We start from the raw sequence: 20,208 nt of genomic DNA, 5'->3' as shown, positions 1-20,208 counted from the left end.
TTACACTGAGATGCCCTTCAAGAGACGGTGAGTAAAAGACACAGCACTCCCTTTGGAAAGTTACACCAGAGCATCAATCAGCACAGGGAGATCTAGGCAGAGGGACCTCAAGTCACCTGAGAGAGAGCAGCTCCCAGCCTGACAGACTCAACGGCCCCAGCTCAGGCTGAGTGGGTGATGTGAGCAAGAGGCCAGGCTCTGGAACCAGAGAAGAACTCGGTTCTAACCCCCACTTGGCCACTTCGTAGCTCTATGACCACCCCTCAGTGCCAAGACAGTGTCACTGTCCCCAAATCTGTAAAATGGGGACAATGACATTCCCAGTCAGAGCTGTCATGACTGAAAAGATGGTAGAGGTAGAGAGCTTAGTATAATATCCAACCCATAGTAAGTGCTCAATTAATGGTATCTACTCTATTATTATTATCAACTGTGCTAAACAACATATCACCTATCAGGGGTTCGGGCAGCTCTAGAACAGGAGGAAAAGGACAGTCCTGGTGATAAAGGGATCCACTGGGGTGTGCCTCAACTAGCGTGTTGCAAGCATTCGTGTCCATTGGCAGGGTCATCTCCCGGGAAGCCAGAGGCCGTCTCAGCTTGAAAGGACTGTTAGTCATCCCATTCCGCGGGCTCTGACCATGCTCTGCTTCCCATCGAGGCCTACCTGCTTCTCCAGGACTTTGAGTATTGGGGTCCTAGGACATTCCTATTAACCAATGGCCATCTGGTGATTTTGGATACAGTGCTTGTACCCCAGGAGCGAGAACATCTGTTGTGTGTTGACGAATCAGGGTCCTGAGTCTGAAGGACTGGGGCCAGATGCAAGGCTCTTTCTCAACAGATCACAACCCATCTCCTGGTTAGACTTCCTCCCCTTGATGCTGAGACTAGCCTCTCATCTTTACCCAGGGACAGAGCCTGGCCAGAGCAGCACCCCAGGAAAGGCTCCCTAAAGAGAACCAGCAGGAATGGCGCTCAGATACTTGTCACTTCTCCTTAGAGCCAGCAGAGGGCGCAATTGCACACAACTGGGCCCACGGACCGCGTACCTTGTTGGCCACCGTGTACTGGTAAGAGTACCGCTGCTTGCCGCTCTTGTCCTCATAAACCGTGGGCACGATCTTCAAGATGTAGTCGTGGGAGGCGAGAGCTGCAGGAAGGACACAGCAGGATGAAGCAGGGGGACAGGCACTGCCCAGCTGGCAGCTCTATGTCATTTCAACCCTAAACCTGCTCGGCGTTGTTGGGAGGCTGTTTCCAAATTTTCATCACCAAACAACCCCTCTTCATTTTCTCTCTTTGGACACCAGGAATTGAGTGACTCTGTCTATCAGGATCTTTATTCCTGCACTGTATAGGATAATAAAATTCTGGAAATGACCCAAATGTCCATCAATAGGGCAAACATTGAAGAGTGGGTACTGGGAGAAGCCACTGTCCAAGCGGTGTTGTTAAGTGAAAAGAACCAAGTTACAGAACGGCGTTAACATGTTTCCATGTACTGGGGGCAGGGAAGACTCACTCTCTCTATATGCATGAATATATAGAATTTTCTGGAAAGATACCCAAGAAACTATTAGCAGTTTTAGCCTCTGGGGAAGAAGGCAGGATTTGATAAAGATCACATTTCATGGTGCACTCCCGGTCCTGTATGAATACTGCTGCTTTTGAAACAAGCTGGGTTTTAAGTTTTAAAAAGAAAGAGCCCACGATGGGGTGCCTGACTGGCTCAGTCGTTAGAACATGCAACTCTTGATCTCCGGGTTGTAAGTTTGAGCCCCACATTGGGTGTAGAACTTACTTAAAAAAAAAAAAATTTTTTTTATTGAAAAAAAAAGAGCCAATGAACCAGAGAAACTGCATTTATGAAGAACTGTTTAATTTCTTTCCTCATTTTCAATTAATGGGAGATCAGTTTTCCCTCCACCTGGCCCTGTCATATTGCACTGTAACTCTTACCCACCATCGCTGGACGGGGGGAGGCTGCAGAGAGCAGGGACCGAGCCTTACTCATCTCTTGTCCCAGAACCTTGCATAGGGCCTGGCACAGAGTGGAAAGTAGCAAGTGCTTACTGAATGAATGAACGGATGGAAGGATGGCTGGTCAGAGGCATGAATGGAAGAATAGATGAATCAGCTTCTGATAAGCATGAGGTAACCGGAATCAGATACTAGGCTGACAGAATGCTGGCCCAAAGCTGCCAAATAGCACCCAGGAAAGGTATGAATTCCCTTGGATCATGCTTCTGGGATGCTAAGAGAAGCTCAGTTATACTTGCCTTCTAAAATGTTGGGTCAGGGATCATGGAGTGAAAACAACACAGAAATTTAGTCTTTTGTGTTCTAATCCTGGTCTACTGGCTGAATCAGTTCTGAGTCCTTGGACTTGCTTGCTGTAAGAGGTTAGGGGATGCAGATGGCATTCATGGCCTCTTCCTGCTAATACTACATCTTTGTAAGGAAAGGGCAGTGCTTCCTGAACTGTCTTGAGACCTGACTCCTCTGAAAACCTCAGAAAAGCCCTGCAGCCTCAGGGAGAAGCCCATGAAGACCCCAACACCCCTCTGCTCAAGCCCGCAGTGGTCTTCGGGTGTCAGGAGCAGGAGAGTCACCCAGGATTTAAAAGGCAGACACTTGGGCCTCACCCCCACTCAATGGTTCCAGAGTGGGGCTCAGAATCTGCATTTTAAACCAGGAGCCCGAAGACCATACTTGAGATACAGTGCTCCAAATGCCCATCGCCCTAGGTTAAACACTTGAGGGAATGAAAGAGTGAAAGCCTTATGAAAATCACACCTGTAGTAGTTCTGTTAAAATTTGTACAAAATACAGATGATCATAAAGAGAAAAAAATAAAAACCACCCACAAATCCACCATCCACAGAAAACCATGGATTCACATTCTTGTGTGTAAACTGCTAGACTTATATTTATACATATATTTATGTTTTCTTAAAATGGCATCATACTGAACCCTTTTCTAAGAACTAAACACCACAGATACCATTTTAGGTCCAAGACACAGAAAGTAATAAGTTCCACTCTGTCTGTTTTATTTGCTGCAGTATCCCCTAGCACAGCGCCTGGCACACAGTAGGTGCTCAATAGATGTCTGCTGCCCGAATGCCAGCGAAGTTCTGACCCATCTGCACGTATCCCACAGCGCAGCCACATAAATGCACTCGACCCACCCCCCGTGGCTAGACACACTGACACTGTTCCTCATTTTCACTGTTATAAACAATGACCTAATGGACATTATTTTCCTAAATCTTTGCACACTCTCTTAATTATTTCCTTAGCTTACTCTTCTATGAGTAGAAACGATGACTCAAAGGCAATGACCATTTTTAAGGCCTTTGATACAATTTGCCAAATGCCCACTAGAGACACCGCGCCTAATTCCACCCACGTGGACTCCTTGTCAGTGGATCCCTCCTCGGGGCTGCTGGCTCCGACCTGATCCAGGCAGGCCCACATACACTTTATGCTCGCAGCCTCCCTCCCTCCTAACATCTTGTTATGGAAAAATTCAAACACATGAAAAAATGGGGACTCCCATAACGAACCCCCCTCCCCACGCCGGTCTCCCATTCCCCAGTTTCAGCCATTAACAACACACGGTCGATTTTGCTTCCTCCCTACCCCATCATTCACCCTACTCTGTTTTATCTGGAAGCAAATCCCAGACATCACATCAATTCATCCAAAAATATTTTAGTTATGTCTCTATAAAAGATAAAGACTCTCAAAAAAAATCAAAACACAACAACCACAATGTCATCATCACCACGGCTAAAACATCCACAGTTACTCCTCAGTATCTGCAAAGAAAGTGGTCTGTGCTGGAAGAAAAATCGGTTACTAGAAGTGGGAGTTCCTTTAGATAAGGTGGTCAGGGAGGGCCTCTTGGAGGTGGTGGCATTTGCACTGAGACCTACATGACAAGCAGCAGCCCTCACTGGGAAGGTCTGGGAGCAGAGGGGGCAGCAAAGGCAAAAAGGCCCAGCAGGGAGGCCAAGCTGGAGGGCTGAGGGAATGAAAGCCAGCCCTACCCTTGGCTGCTTGTTGTCTGATCTAATGCATTTTCTTTCCACGGAAGCCAGCCTGAGATGGCTCTCCTCATGAGCCCTAGAGCAGGCAGGGTTTTCTGCCCAGACGCTCTACTGGTTGACACCGTCTGGGTCCTTCCGAGCTCAGTTCTGTGTCAGTATCCGAGCCAACTGCGAGCGGGTGTGGACCACCGCCTTGGGGCAACGTGGGCCCTTCCACAGAACTATCCCAACATCAACAGGGGAAGGATCATCTCCCTCTGTCAGAATCAGACATCTGCATGAAGACAAGGAGGCCCCGCCGCGTGTTCCTACGCCGCTGGAGGCGGCGCGAACGGGCCCGCACCCAAGGGAAAGCAACGGGACAAGGGAAAGCAAATACCATAAAAATCGCAAGCATTGCCGTGATGGTAAAAGACTAGGAACAGACATTTTCCACGAGACGAGAAGGCCTTAATAAAGCATGTCAGAGTGCTAGATGGGCAGGCACGCCTCCGTCACCACTGGAAACACTGTCCACAAACCGTGGTCACGTAAAAATGCCACGGACAAAAACCAGAAGGTAAACTGTCGTCCACTGGCTTTGAGACGATGACTTCTGCTGATGGCTGAGGGTTCACAGGGACATGGAGAAATGAAAAGTGTGATTTGTTGAGGGTGGGGGATCGCTCATGGAGAGATGTTTTCTTTTGCTTGAATTTCTGACCATCAGAGAGCAGAATGTATTTTAAGAAACAGTGAGAAAACCCTTGTGGATAAAAAAGGTGAGCTCAGGTGAGGAAATAAGGAAAGTTAAGGTCACCTGTGCCGCAGGATCCAGGGGGTGGATCCATTTAAGCAGACAGGTCTCCTGGACCCATTCTGTGCACGCATCCAAGGCCCTGTGTGTGCACACGTGCGTGTGTAGGTGTGCAAAAATTCATTAGATCAGGCCACAGACAGGTGTGCATAGGTGTGTCAGTGTATAAAGACACGGAGCCCTCCTTAGTTGGGACCAAGGTGCCAGAGAGCTGAGCGGGTGGAGGGCTCAGGGAGGGGGCATTCATGGGTGGGAAGGGCTCCAGCCCGAGGAGAGTGTGGGGTTGGGTGGGCGGCCCAGGTGGTCAGACCCGACTGGGCCACCCTCAGCGCTGTTCTCACGGTGCCTGCCGCTGGAACTAGGACGAATTAGGGCTCCGCCATGGCTCCCTGCAGGATCTTAGGTGATTATCTCAACTAAGAACACTTCGGCGGCAGTAGTGATAACAATAATGATGATAATAGCTGGTACTCACTGAGCTCTTATGATGTGCCTGGGGCTGTCAGATCCTTTCCCCAGGGAGGGTGGGGACAAGCCACTCACCTCCCCTTGGCTGTCAGATAGGGCTAATTCCACCTTCCTCACAGGCCCGCTGTGGGAAAGGAGCATTCACAGCTGGGCTTACAGTGAGTGCTTGATACGCGTTCCCTTCTTCTCCCCCTCTCCCTGTTCCCAGTTGAGATATGGGATACGTACGGTTGGAGGTGAGTCTGTCTGCTCCCCCGAGAGCGTTGAAAGCTCCGTGGACATTCTGGACCTGTGGAGAAGCACAGCAAGGGGACTGACCCCAGGATGCCACTTCCTCCGGGCCTGGGCCTGGCCACGCGAGGGGATGGCCAGGTGCAACCTGGTGTAGGGACCTTACCCAGCGTGGTCTATCTCATAGAGAAGCTGTAGGGAGCAAGAGACCGACATAGCCCAGGCCTGGCACGTGGTAGGCACTAGCCTGCTTCCCATCTTGGGCCCCTGTAATACACCACTCTATCCTGCCGTACTCCTAGTCATCTCATTTAGTGCCCCTAATGATGTACTGTTGAGCCCATTTTACAGAAGAGCAAACCAAGGCTTGGAGAAGTGCTGAAGCTTGTCCAGTGTCACACAGCTGATAAATGGCTGAGCCAAGCTCCAAATTCAGGTATCTGACCTCAAGCCTGAGCTCTTTCCATTAAGCCACTTTGGAAGTACAAGTAAAGGTGGATCTGGGTTCCGGCACGTGCCTCCTTAGATCCCCTACAGCCTTCTGAGGCTCCAGGGCTGCTGGCCTCCTACTGTATCTGCTGCAGAGAACATACAGCAGCTGGGAAGAGCCCTCTCCTCATGGCAACTGGCCCCGGAAAGGGCCTGATGTAGAGTGGGGCCGAGGGCCACATCCTCCCTCTTCTCTGAGGATGAGGGGAAACCATGTCAGCTACAGGAAAATCTAAAGCAGGGCAAGGCATGCCTGGTACATGGGGCATGCCACCATGGGTATGATTAACAGGAGCTGCCAAGCTAGTCACCCTGGAGGGCTTCCTGGAAGAAGAGACACACTAAGATCTATAGGAAAGTGGAAAGTTAATCAGGCAAGCAGCATTTGTGAAGCATGACCCCGGAGACCAAGGAATAAACAGAAGCCTGTGTGTCCCCAGGGGAAGGGGGTGAGGTAGGTGGGGACAGGCTCCTGCAGAGAGGGCCACTTCAGGAACAGTGGGAAGGAGCTGGGTGACCTGGTCCTTGATCCCTGTCTCAGGTGGCTGATGTTTATTGAGCACTTAACAGAGCTGCACACTCTTAACAAGCCCAAAGAAAAGGGAAATTTGTCCAATGCTGCCTTAGGGAAGGACAATCTGAACCCAAGAGGATGGTGGTTATGGAGAGGAGAGCTAGAATGTTCCCTCCCATGGTCAATGTGTCATGGTTTTATCTCACATTCATTTGTATGATCATGTGATTAACTTTTCTTTTCCCCTCTAGATTGTACGTTCCACATGGGGAGGGACCATGCTCGTCCTCAGCAATGTGCACAAGGCACATAATGTTCATAGCAGGAGCTCAATAAATATTGGTTGCATGGATGATGGATAATGGATGGGTAGATGGAACCTCAGCTAAGTTTTTGTTTTCATTTAAAGAAATTCCTATTTTGCCCATAATCATGACCCGGCAGAAGGCTGTTTCTGTCTTGTTCAGCCAGCGGCCACATAGCAACACAAGACTGTCCCCTCTCCTCCCCGTCTGTCCCCTTCCTTTCCCCCTGCTGCCCTATCTCCCCTGGCCCTGGCCGCAGCCCTTCCCTCACCTCCAGTCTGGCCTCACGGCCCATCTTCCACATGGCAGGTGGGTGCTCCAACACAGCAACCTGCCCCAGTCAGCCCCACCTGCCCCACCTGCCCGAATCCCTCGCCCCCTGTAGAACTCAGCTCCCTGCTCCCCTTCAGGGACTCTTCTGCACCCTCTCCAACTCTGAGGAGCACTCACTTCCCAGGCCTTGTTATAGAACATCATTCTGGTCATGTGGACATCTGCTGACCCATTTTTTCTAAGAGGAACCTTGAGGGCCTTTTATATGAAAATGACCATCTGCATGTATCATAGAGTTGAAGATGTGTGAGATACCCCTTGCCCATGAGACTTCCCTGTGAGGTTGACCAAATCCTTCTCACCTTTCAGGGGCTGGCTTACATGTCACCTGCGAGGTCACCCTCCTCTGGGAAGCCCTCCCTGACTTCCCAGGCTAGGAGGAACCCTGCCCCTGCTCCCATATCACTGCCCAGAATTCCATGCCTCTCTTGTCCTTAACCCTCCTTGTCCTATATGATCATGCTTATTTATTTGTTCTCTTCTCCTGAGAGCAAGAGTCCTGTATCACTTACCCATCATGTAACCCCAGGGCCTGGCACAGAGCAGAAATTTCAAGGTCTGATGAATCCATGACTGTATGAGGCACAGTAATGGAAACCTGGGGCCAGACATACCTGGTTTCTTATAAGCTGTGTGACCTTGGGCAAGTTACTGAATCCCTCTGAGCCAGTTTCCTCATCAGGAACAACAAATGCCATCCAGCACCCTTAAGGGAGTCTTTGTGAGGATTAAACATGGGGTCACCTGTAACGTTGTTCTCTAGGTAAGAAAGAGCAAGCTTCCGGTGTCCAGAGTTCCCAAGTGGAAGGAGTGTGGCCTGGTACAAAGACTGGGCTTGAATTCTGGCTGTGCAGAGCCGAGTGACTCTGGACAGTCTTCCCCTGGGCACACCGGAGTTCACAGTGACTTTTTTCCCAGGGCTGCGGTGAGGATTTGCCGAGCTGGTGGGTCTAAAGGCAGCTCGGGCACTGCCCAGCGCTTAGTATACGGAGGGCCTGCCGCCCACCACCTGCCTGTGATTTGTCAGCTCCCGTCCCACTGGGGGTGGGGACCACCCCACATTCTGTCTTCTCCATGGCTGCGTGAGCATGGCTGCTTTGTCTTGCAGGGCCTGGTGCAGAGTTAGGTTACAGAGAGCAACAACAGCGGTAAGAGCTCATTTCCTTGACTGCTTACCCTCTGCCCGGCACTGATCTAAGGGCTTTATGTGCAGGAATTCATTTTATCTTCCCTACAAGCCTCTGAGGCAGGTACTATTTACTGTCCCCATTTTACAGACGAGATAACTGAGACACAACTAGTACGTGGACTTGGATCTGGAAAGGCAGGCTGGGGAGCCAACACACGACGACCCCGAGTGGAGAGTTGGGGGGGGGTGGTGAACCCTGTGTGAAGGGAGCCCACAGTCGCAGGGCAGGCTGTGCTTCACCGAGTGTGTAGGCAGGGAGTCTGGCTCACGGCACCCATGGCGGCCAGGCCTTCTCTGTTCCCAAGCCCTGTCTCCAAGAGGAAGAGCTCTGTGGCCTCCCAAGGGACTGGACAGGTGATGACTGGCCCCTCAGGCTGGGCCCAAGGTGCCCACAGGGAGAGCAGCAGAGGTGATGTGGAGTGGAGAGAGGAGGTGTGAGAGTGTGCATGCGCCTGAGGCGCAGTGTGCCCTCCGGAGGGCTCACGGGGGACGTGGTGCCTGAGGTGCGGCCCGAAGCCAGACTCTTGATGCAAACTCAGACTGCAATGGACTGTACCCTCCCCGTGCCTCAACTTCCTCACCTGTAAAATGGAGACAATAAAGTACCCACCTCTTGGGCTGCTAAGAGAGTGAAAGAAGGTCATGCTTATAAAGAATGGTGCTTGGCAGGCCCACGTGAGTGGGGCAGTGCGGGCAGGAGTGTGTATGTGAGCTGTTCCAACGTGGGTGAGTCTGTGCGCGTGCCTGGGTGGTGTGTGTGCGCCGTGTCTGTGCAAGAGTCTGGGTGTGTGTACATTTGGTGTGTGTGTTTAGGGATGGATCTTACGGTATACGTACGAGCACGCGTGTCAGGGTGTACGTCTGAGCGTGTGTCCCATGAGTGTGTGCGAGTCTGAGCAGATGGCTGTGCACATAAATGGCGTAATGGTGTGTGTGCTGTGCTTGCGGGCCTCAGTTCCAGAATCTACCTTCAGGACTACGGGGAGTAGTGGAGAAAAGAGAACATCCAAGCTCCCCTGCCTGCAGCTGGTAGAGAGTAGGTGGTTTGTGTTGGGTTCCCATACATGGCTGCCATGGGTAGGAAGCTGCTGGGCTGGGCCTGCTGGAGGTGGCCCTCTCCATCCTCACCGAGGACTGTCAGGAGGCTTCCTTCACCATGGCACCCCTACTTGGTGGGCGTGGGCACTGGGCTGGAAGGCAGAAGGAGCTGTAGAGGCACCCAGGCTGGACTCCAGCATCAGACAGATCTGCCGGGGGACCCCCAGACAAGTGGCTTCTCTGGGCCCAGCTCCACAGCTCTAAGGCGTGGTGCCCCCTCATACGTCATAAGGCCTCACTGGCATGGAGAAAGTGCTAGCACTTAATACTGGCTCATGAAAAGTGCGTCCCTTTCCCCAGGCTCCAGGTCTCAACCCAAGGGTCCAAGGGCATGGTACTATCAAAACTGCAGGCCTATGCTCCGAAGGAATAATACAGAGGCGCTGTTGGACAGAGACTCAGAGGGGGTGAGCCCTCTAGATGTTATCTTTGTGCCCAGAGAGGACAGAAGGCTCCAGGTGACACAGTCCTGGTGCACCCACTCCCAGCCACGCTACCTGTGTGTACCCTGCTCACCTGTAGTGTGTCCCCAAAGGAGAGCTTGTGGATGACATGGGTCATGTCCGGGTTCTGTGGCTGGGCCGTGGCACTGTGTGTAGACACGTGGAAGTTGCCAGGGACCTGGGGGAGAGATGCAAGTTTCAGGAGTCTAGCTGGCTGCCCCAGAGGTGGGGGGGCAGGTCTTCACCCTGGAGTCAGACAGATCTGGATCGGGATCCCAGCGTGGTCCGAGCCATGGGACTTTGGAGGAGCTACTGCCCTTCTCTGAGCCTCAGGCCACTTGTCTGTAGAATGGGGGCAGGAACAGAAGCTACCCGAGGGGGCTGCTGGGATTATGGGGTGAGAACACAGCTGGGCACCTGGCACAGGCCAGGGCTCGAAATGGCAGCCGCCCACCAGCTACTTCCTGGCTGTTGGCCCCATGGTGGGTTGAACCTTTAGGCCCACGGACCAATGAACCTCCTCAAAATCCAAATCAACACTACTACTCACCCACATTTGCCCCACCACCCCAGACTAGGGGATCCTTGAAGGCAGGACTGTGGTGGCCTCCTCTCCTCCCTGGGTCTCCCTGGATTCTGCTGGAGCATGTCTGTGGCAACAAAAGGCCCCTCCTCTACCAAGCTACTCGGGCCAAACCCTTGGTATCATCTTGGCCCCGTCTTTCCCTCACACCTGACCTCCTGCCCACCAGGAAAGGCCGTCCGCTCCACCCTCATGACGCCTAGCACCTGACCTTCTCAAGCCCCCACTGCTCCCCTGGACTGGACAGTGGGGGCAGCCTCCCCACTGGGCTCCCAGCTTCTGCCCTTGGCACCCCCAGGCCTTTCCCCAACAGCAGCCAGGGAGGTCCTTTAGAACCTAAATCTGATCGTGTCACTCCTCTGCTCACATCCTCCTCTGCGTACTCCCCCTGGCCATGCCAGCCTCCCTGTGACACCGGGAATGGTGCCAGTGTGGGCCTGTGTGCCTGCAACCCCTTCCTGGAACCCTCTTTGACGTGGCTCTCCCTGGTCTCCCTCAGGCCTCTGCTCAGGGAGCCTCCCAACCCCCCTTCCCCAAACCAGCACGGGCCACCTGATCTTTATCTTGTTCTATTCTGCTTCCTCACCGGAGAACGTTGGCTCCACGCTGGTGGGGAGTTGTGTCCGATTTGATCTGCACTCCCCAGACCCTGGCAGATGCCCACAAAATAGGTACTGGATGAATGAACAAAGGATGAATGGCACTAATTCTTAAAATAGCGATTTTGACTTTGACATCTGGTAATTCCCATTTTACAGAAAACTGAGGCTCAGAGTAGTGAAGACATTTGCTAAGGAACATGTCAAGAGCTGTGATTTGAACTCATGGTTGCTGGGACTCTAGACTCGGCACACTAAAGCGGGACATGATACTCCCTCTCACCATGTACCTCAGCAGCCCTGGATTGATGGCCACATGCAGCCATCCCTTGGGACGTGCTGGGTTTGGGAAGATGGCCCAGACAAAAGCCTGGAACAGAAAATGAGACTGCATGACCCACACTGGACCAGAGGGATATATAGACTGTGGGGGCCATGGGGAGAGTCCCCAATTCAGTTGGGAGTGTTCAGAGGGGGCTTCTCAGCAGAAAGGACCCTCTTGTGCTAATGAGTCTGCATTACTTGGGAACAGGGGGGAAAGGCATGTAGGCAGATGGAACAGCATGAACAAGTATGGAGGTCAGAAACTGCCCAGTCCAGTTGGTGGGCATGTGTAAGGAATTAGAAGAATTTGGTACTACTGAACCCGGAATAAAAGAATGGCCTGCAGGGGGTGGTAGCATCCGGAAACAAAGAGGCATTAGAGAGAGATGGGGCTGTTCAGTAAAGGCCCCACATGCCATGCTGAAAAACAGTTTATTTTATTCCAGTTCAACGAAGGTTTGGTAAGCTACATCAAAGGAAGGAATATGGCTTATAGCTTCTGGCTTAGCAGCAGTTCATCAAAGTCTGCTTATTTTGTAAGCATGCCTATTTCAAACACAAAGTTGTGGGCTTCTAGAAATCTTCCCATCTTCACGAGGGCCTGAGCTTTGCGGACTGATGTATAAGGTACCAGGCTGACAGGCATGGCCCGGTCTCAGCTCACAGGTCAGGCTAGAATGGAGTCTGGGATGTGGGCTTCAGGAGCCACATGGTAGAGTAGCAGCTGAGTTCTACACTCCAGTCTGGCCCCGCCCTCCAGGTGGGGTGCCTTGGGCAAGGTCAGTAACCTCTCTGTGCCTCAATTTCCCCACGGGCAAAATGGAGATGATAACCACAAAGGGTTATTAGGAGGATTAAAGGAGGTGAGGAGGGCAAAGCCGATGGTAGCTATTATTGGGTTGGGTTCCTAGGATGAACATGTTCATCATCAGAACAAGGACCCAAGAACAGAAGGACTCTCCCAGAATTCAGAACAGCATGTACACAGGCAGGGCATGGGGAAAAGCCCACTGTATCTCAAAACAATTTCTTAACTTCATTTTTACTTATATAAATAATTAACTATACACACTTGTATTATAAAAAATTCACAGGGACGCCGGGGTGGCTCAGCCAGTTAAGCATCTGCCTCCGGCTCAGGTCACGATCCCAAGGTCCTGGGATTGAGTCCCACATCGGGCTGGCTCCTTGCTCAGTGGGAAGCCTGCTTCTCCCTCTCCCACTCCCCCTGCTTGTGAGTTCTCTCTCTCTCTCTCTGACAAATAAAATCTTAAAAAAAGAAATTCACACGATAAAGTGAGGACTACAGGCCCCATTGTCTATCACCTCCGGAAGTAAGAAGCCAATAGCGTCAGGCATGGGTGCTTTGGAGTTTTCCATGCAGTGACATGGGGCCGCCGGTGGGCAGAGTTCAGAATAGGGTTTGGAGCCTGGGCCTCACGCTCCCAGAGTTAAGTGAGTCAAGGAGGCTGGCTCCCGCGCATCTGCCACCCGCTGCCTCCCCGCGAGGCTGTGACTCAGTGACCCCCCACCCCGACACAAGGAATCCATCACAGGTGGCTGACTCATACCAGCACATGCTGGGCTGCAGAAAGAAAAGACGACGCTTTTAGAGCCTGTGACTTAGGCACCTACGTCAGTGTCTCTGATAGATTTTAGAAACATATAGATGGAGCCAGGCCCCAAACCTGGGCCCATCCTGCCCTCCTCCTGGGGGCTGGGTGATTCAGCGAGCAGTCTGGGCTGCTCGGGGCTGCCAGTGCAGCTTGGAACATGCGACCTTGGACGTCTGACTGCTGGCTGACTTCCTGATGGACAGATAAGGAGGCCATGGGGCACAAGCAGGGCCTTGGGAAGCACAGAGGGCCTGGGGTGGTCCGGGCTGCCGTGGAGGGGGGGCCTTGGAGAGGAGAGGGTGGGGTCTGGGCTTGCAGGGAGCTGGGTGAATTGGCGGTGGGCCCAGGCTGATGCTGGGACAGAAGGGGGTGGGGGCCAGGGGCTAACCTCGCCCATCACCAGAGCACACTGTGGCTGCTGGCTTTCTTGTCGAGCGAGCACCCTCTGTCTGAGAGCTCCTAGGAGGCATGCACCCGGAACAAGGGAAAGTGGGGGTCTCCACTCCCTGCAAGGGGACAAGGGTGGAGGGTGGCCTGAGCTGTGACCTGGAGTGAACAGACACAAGTGGTCATAGCTCACGTGATCGAGATGCTGGCAAGGAGAAGGAACAAGGGGACAGGGGATGGGGAGGGGCGGTGCAAGGGCCTGGTGCCAGGCTGCCTGGGTTCAAATCCTACTTAATTTCTTATGCCTCTGTCTCCTCAGAGCTGTTACGAGGACTAAATAGGTTAATCTGGGAGAGGGCCAGGAGGAACCCAATAGGTGGCTGGCGTGACACTCTCCTAGAATCCCCCACCCTCCCCGACCAGAGAAGACCTGTTTCTTGAACAACATCCATGCACATTTTATGAGCACACTTGTACCCAGGTGACAGTGGGTGCCAGCTGGTGAAATCATGGATGCTCCCACTGATGGGAGATGAGGCAGGCCAGGGAAGGGGCACCGACGCATGTCCCCATTCCCACGGTGTTAAGTGCTTTGTATTTTAATTTGCTCATGTCTTACAACCTGAGAGGACAGTACTAATATCCCCATTTTACAGATGAGGACACTGTGGCTCAGAGAGGCTCAAATGCCCAGAGTCTTTCGCTCAGTGAGCACTGTAGCCAGGGTTCTCGACCACAGCCTATCTGAGGGGAGCTGACTGCCGCCTTGGGCATGTTGGCCAAGGGGAGGAGGGTGTGGTGCTGGGCTATCTCCTGGGTGGTGGTCCTGCTTCTCTTGTGTCCACCCCACGCTGGGAGCCAACAGGGGCCCTTCTTTGCTCATTGTCTGGGGCATAAATATTTGTTTAAGCTGGGTGATCATAGCCCCGAAGGGAGGTCCCCACAATTGGGAGCTGTGTGTGTTTCCTCATCTTCAACCGTCACCCCTCGGACAGGCCTTCCCTTATGCCCCTATCTCAGTGGGGTTCCTCCCTTATTCCCCACCATAACACCCTCTTCATTCTCTTCACGGCTGCTTCATCGAGATTACACATTTGCTTGAGTGTTTAGCTGTGGGTTGGCTATTACCCCACAGTCGACCACAGTGCTGCCAAGGTCAGGGACCATGGCTGTTTCTTTCAGCACTGCGTCCCCGTGCCAAGTGTGGAGCCCCGCACACAGCGACACTCAATAGCGAGATGCGTGAATTCATCAGCAAGGGGCGGGGGACAATGGTCAAAAGAAGTCAAGCAGTGAAGTGGACGGTAGCACACGGGGCATAACAGAGGAGGCAGTCAGAGGAAGGGGAAGGAGGGACTCTGGAGGGACCCACGTCAAGGAGGTCTGTGGATGAGCAGCAGTTCTCTAGGCGTATAGGTGCGGGCAGAGCAAGAGCCTGGGCCCACCGCCAATTCACCCAGCTCCCTGCAAGCCCAGACCCCACCCTCTCCTCTCCAAGGCCCCCCCTCCACGGCAGCCCGGACCCCAGGCCCTCTGTGCTTCCCAAGTCCCTGCTTGTGCGGCAGCCCTGTTCTCTCCCATGTCATTCGCTTTCCCTACAGCTCCCGGGTCAGCAGTCGACCCCGCCCATGCAGCACCAGCCTTCCTCCTTGATTGATATTCTCTTCTAGATTCTAGGGCCCGCCTAGGCCGGGTTCCCTCCTACCTGCCTGGCTGCCCCTTCTCCCACCTTTCATCACCCCCTCATCTCCCTACTCCTCAAAGCTGGAGTGTACCAGAAATCAGTCCTCAAACCACATTTGCATCAAGACGCTGGGTTTCTGGGACACCTGGGTGGCTCCGTCATTAAGCGTCTGCCTTCACCTCAGGTTATGCATGATCTCAGGGTCCTGGGATCAAGCTCCATGTGGGAGCTCTCTGCTCAGCCCCCTCTCCCTCTGCAGCTCCCCCGCTCGTGCTCTCTTGCTCTGCCTCTCTCTCTCAAAATAAATAAATAAAATCTTAAAGGAAAAAAAAAAGACCTTGGGTTCTTACATTTTGGTGCCATGGACCCTTTGCCAACATCATCTATTCACTGAGGACTCCGGCATTCACATTCCAGCTCAGAACACTCTCCTGAACCCCAGAAACACACCTCCAATCCCAAATGAAACACATCCAGAATTGAAGGACTGCTTCCCAGCCCCATCGCCCATAGAATCTATGCTTACCCAAGCCTCTCTATCTAGATAATGGGACCCCCTGGTTGTTCAGACAAAAACTAAGAGGTTGCTTTGATTCCACTCTTGCCCTCACCACCCACATCCAACTGATCAGTAAGTCTTATTGACTCCACATCCCTAATCGGACCACTTCTATCCAACTCCGCTGCACAACCATGGACCATGACCTCTGCTCTTGGCCCCCTCCACTGTGCTCCCCCCACAGCTGTCACGGTGAGCTTTCTGAAGTTTTGCTGTCCAAAAGAACTTTCTCGGATGATAAAAATGGTATAGAGCACTAATATGGTAGCCACTAGTCTCTCTTAATAAAGTCATTGAAATGTGACTAGTGAGACTGAAAGCCTGAATTTTTCATTTTACTTAATTTTAAGGAATTTAAATTTAAATAGCCCACACTGCTAATGGCTACCATATTGGATAGTATAGTTCTAAACCATAAATCTGATTGCATTGCTTCCCCGCTTACAACTCTCACATGGTTTCCCATCACCACCACCATAAAACCTGAATCATGGAGCACAGCACTGACCCTGTGACTTAGTTTAACCCCAAAAATGTGGCACAAGGAACATTCTCTACTTTCACACTTCAGGGAGCCCTGAGCTCTCATGGAAGAAGGCCACTCTGCCAGAAAGAACACACACGGTGGCCACGTGAAGAGGAGAGGCCCTAAGACTACATGGGGAGGGACAGGTCCAGTCACACCAGTGTCACACCTTGCAGCCACCCAGCAGGAACTGTGGGAAGGAGGGCACATGCCCTGTCTAAACAGGCAGACCCTTGGATCCAGATGGCAGCTGCCAATGGGATGTGGGCCCAGGGTGGCTAGAGCCTCTGACTTTGAAAAGCCAGAAATCTGGATTCCCAATCTTTAGATATTGGCTCTGACATGTTTGAAAGCTGGATAGGACAAACGTAACTTGTCTTTGGGCTAGGTGAGGCCAATGAGTTCGCAATGCCTGATTCAGATGCCAGGGACCAGAGGCAGGCTGTTTTGACAGAGGTTACAAGAGGGCAAGCAGAAGCCAGGAGTGGCCAATGGCCCAGTCTGGTGGGACTGGGAAGGCGACCTATGGAACACGGGAGATAGCTGTGTGATCTTGGGCAAGACACTCAACCTCTCTGGGTCTCAGTTTCCTCATCTGTAACATGGTGCCACCTCACGGGGTTCTTGAGAGGCTCCCCTGTGAAAATTCGTAAGAAGAGCTGAAAAGGGTGCGGCACGTGTGGGGCAACCTCTGCCGGTTCCCGCCGGGATTTCCCGGCGCTCCCAAATGCACTTGCTCACATCCTTGGCTCAGGATCTCAAGTTCCTGGTTCTAGCAACAAAACAGCAGTAATGCCTGAGTGGTCCTTTGGAGCCTACCAGGTACTTTCAAACCACCCCGCTCTCCCCACTCTCCCGCTTTCTTCCTCATCACAGCGCCTACGACCCACCTGCTGCAATGTTTCTCAGTTTTTATACTGTCTGTCTCCCCCCGACCAGCACAGAAGCTCCACAAGCACGGGAACTCTGCCCCCTTATTCCACCGATTCCAGTCCATTCCACCTATTCTGGGCGGCCCCAGAGCCGACAGCCCGCCCCAGAACACAGAAAGTGTCTCATAAACGTTTTTTGGATGAATGTGTAATAGCTCATTTCATCCTCATACAGACTTTGTGAACCAGGTGGTATCATTCTATTCTTACCATCATCACACCCTCCCCCTAAAGATGGCTAAGATGGGCGCAGTGACTTGGAGAGTGCTGCTTGGCCAAGAGAAGTAGAGCTGGGACACACATTCAGGGCTGTATATTCCATGGTCTTCTCACCACCCACTGCCTTTCCTGTTGGGAAGAAGAGTAGCCCCTTCCTGAACCAGCCAGCAGGGGCTCCATGCCTCGGGGAACCTGGAACCCCCACCCAGATTCTCAGCAGGAAACACCAGGCATCCTGATGCTTATTAGGCTCTGGCTGCGGGCGGCGGGGAGGCCAAGGGAGTGCACAGCTCTACCATCCGGTTTCTCAGAGGAAGGGGACCAAAGGGACAGGGAGCGGGTCAAAGGGCCCATGCAGGGTCTCCATACCTTGTTGATGCTGAACTGCCCCTCAAAGCGGCAGCCGGCCCCGTTGTTCAGTGGGATCTTCATTGAGTTGTCGATGTGCCCCACCTCGTGCCTGCCCATCTCATCCTGTATGTCAAGCCCGACCACTGCAGGGGGCAAGGAGAGGAGAGAGTCACAAATGCCCAGAGCAGTGGGGGTGGGGCCAGCCCTCTCCTCCCTGGACCCCTGCCCCCTCATCCACTCCATGGGCAGGTGGGCCCCAGGCCATCTAGGAGCTCACTGTCTGGGGCCCAGAGCCAATAGAGGAGGAGGAGAAGGTGATGGCTGGACTAAAAGGGAGCAAGCCCACAAGGTCCCGTCCCTGCCACTGCCTGGGGCTGCAAAGGAAGAGGGGAAAGAGCTGGGGGAGGTAGCAGCTAGTGGGGCTGCAGAGGTGATGACGGCACCTGCTAAATGCAAGGCTACAGGGAGAAGCAGAGGTTTGGGGTTCAAAGGTTGTCTAAATCCTGGCCCTGCCTTTTACCAGCTCTTCAACCCTGGCCAAAGCACATAACCCCTTGATGCCTGTTTCTTTTTCTGGAAAATGGGGGTGATAATAATTAGACCTTCTTTGGAGAATTATGCAGATTAAATAATGAATGTGTGTAGAAAGTGCTTAGAACGGGGTCTGATGCATAGTACATGGCAAGTGCCTAAAGAATGGTGGCATTTAATGTGTCTCAGTCTCTGGATTTGTTGGGCGAACAGGTCCAGGCAGTCATTCATTCGCTTTACTCATCATTCATTCATTCATTCACACCTTCTTTTACCCAATGCCTATTCTGGCAGACCCTGCCCTCCTGGAGCTCGGGCACTTTTCTGGGTTCCTTAGTGCACCGAATGGGAAACCTGGGGCCCGGGAATCCTGGTCCTTGCCTCCAATGTGACTCTCCACCTGTGACTCAGCTTCCCAATCTGTAAAATGGGCAGGCCCACGCCAACTGCATTCCCTGAGAAGGTCTAAGGGGCATGGGTTTGTAAACTATGAAAACGCAGAAGATTCCCTGAAAGAAGCCCTGGAAAGGAGGTTGTAACACAGAGAAAGAATAGCTGGAAGCAATTTTATGTGAGCCAACCCCAAAAGGGAAAAATGGGAACAACTGTATTCCTCAGTGGAGATGGGGAAGCAAGTGAGGCCCCATCCATAGAAGGAAATGTGATGTAGTCATTAAAAATGACGCTCATGGGTCTGTAGTATGTGGGAAATGCTGATGCCGTAATGTTTGATTTAAAAGAAATGCAAACAGGTCCCTGTTTGACTCAGCAGCTCCACCCTTAGGAGCCTGTTCTCCAGACGCACACATGTCCAGACGTGTGTGCAAGGCTGCTCTGGGCAACTTTATTAGAAACTGTGACCCCTGGAGGCAGCCCAGCTGCCTGTCAACAGGGACTGGTCAACGGAACGGCCCCCTCTGGAATGCTGTGCAGCAGGTACACGGAGAGAGCAAAATCTACATGTGGGGCGAGGCGGCTCACAGCAGGCCAGGGACTAAGAGCTTGGGCTCTGGGCCTGCCACCTTCTGTGGTTCCTGGCTCTGCCCCTTCCCAGCTATGGGACCTTGAGCAAGTTACTTAACCTTCCTGTGCCTCAGTTTCCTCCTCTATCTGAAGCTTTCGAGGATTACAAAAATTAAAACAGGACTTACTATGTGCTAGGCACCCTTCTAAGTGCTTTTAATGTAAGAATGCACCATCTGAGCATCCCTGTGGGGAAGATATTATCAGACCCATTCTATATGGGGGGACACAAAGGCACAGAGAGGTTAAGTAACTTGCCTGAGATCTCATAGCTAAGAAACAATGGAGCTTGGATTGGAACCCACAGAGTTTTAATCCAGAGGACATACCCTTTGGTCACTCTGCTAGAGCATCTCTCATCTTAACGCATTAACACAGCCAAAGAATTCAGGACAGAGCCTAGATTGGAGTAGGAGTAGAGTAAATGGCAGTTGTGGTTATCATCTTACTAATATTATGAGTAATATAAGAACAGCTCCAAGATATTAGCAGAAAAAAAACAAGAAACCTCAGAAAGGTCCCATGTAGTTGAGTCCCAATTATGTAAAAAGAAAAAAGCCAAAAAAAAAAAAATCCCCACCTAAACATGGTATGCGTTCACAGACAGAGACAGACAGACAGACAGACAGACACACACACACAGAGGGGTAGGGAAGGAGTCCCAACTATTAGTAGAAGCTTCCTCTGGGGTGGATGGCACCCCAGGGAACACGTATTTCCTTTACTTTTTTCTTTATACATTTTCTTTTGTATTTTGAATATGATTTTTTTTGAAGTAAAAAATATATTCCTGTATTAGTTCACAATAAAATGTTACTTTTTAAAAGCATGCTATGAAATTGCACATATAGCGTGATCTCAGCCGTGTTTAGAAACACACAGAAAGGAAGACCTACGGGATGGAATGGTGTCAAATGTCAAGGGACACTGGGTGGAATTATGGATTTCTT

The 20,208-nt window shown here is 52.0% G+C and overlaps 1 protein-coding gene across 2 annotated transcripts in view; it reads right to left on the bottom strand.

Annotated features, from left to right (window-relative positions):
* ERGIC1 (endoplasmic reticulum-golgi intermediate compartment 1) overlaps window positions 1–20,208 on the bottom strand; it is a 102,770-nt gene that overhangs the window by 14,324 nt on the left and 68,238 nt on the right. The window contains exons 5-8 of one of the 2 annotated variants that reach the window (XM_032403723.1): window positions 17,723–17,847; window positions 9,998–10,102; window positions 5,551–5,611; window positions 1,053–1,153 (exon numbers count right to left, since the gene is read on the bottom strand). In XM_032403723.1, coding sequence (XP_032259614.1) covers window positions 1,053–1,153; window positions 5,551–5,611; window positions 9,998–10,102; window positions 17,723–17,847 — 392 coding nt within the window. The remainder of the gene's footprint in view (window positions 1–1,052; window positions 1,154–5,550; window positions 5,612–9,997; window positions 10,103–17,722; window positions 17,848–20,208) is intronic. The other variant, XM_032403724.1, reaches the window with a different exon arrangement.

Source organism: Phoca vitulina, unplaced genomic scaffold, assembly GCF_004348235.1.
Source record: "Phoca vitulina isolate PV1807 unplaced genomic scaffold, GSC_HSeal_1.0 scaffold6, whole genome shotgun sequence".
NCBI classification, from domain to species: domain Eukaryota; kingdom Metazoa; phylum Chordata; class Mammalia; order Carnivora; family Phocidae; genus Phoca; species Phoca vitulina.
This window is presented reverse-complemented; position numbering and strand designations above follow the sequence as displayed.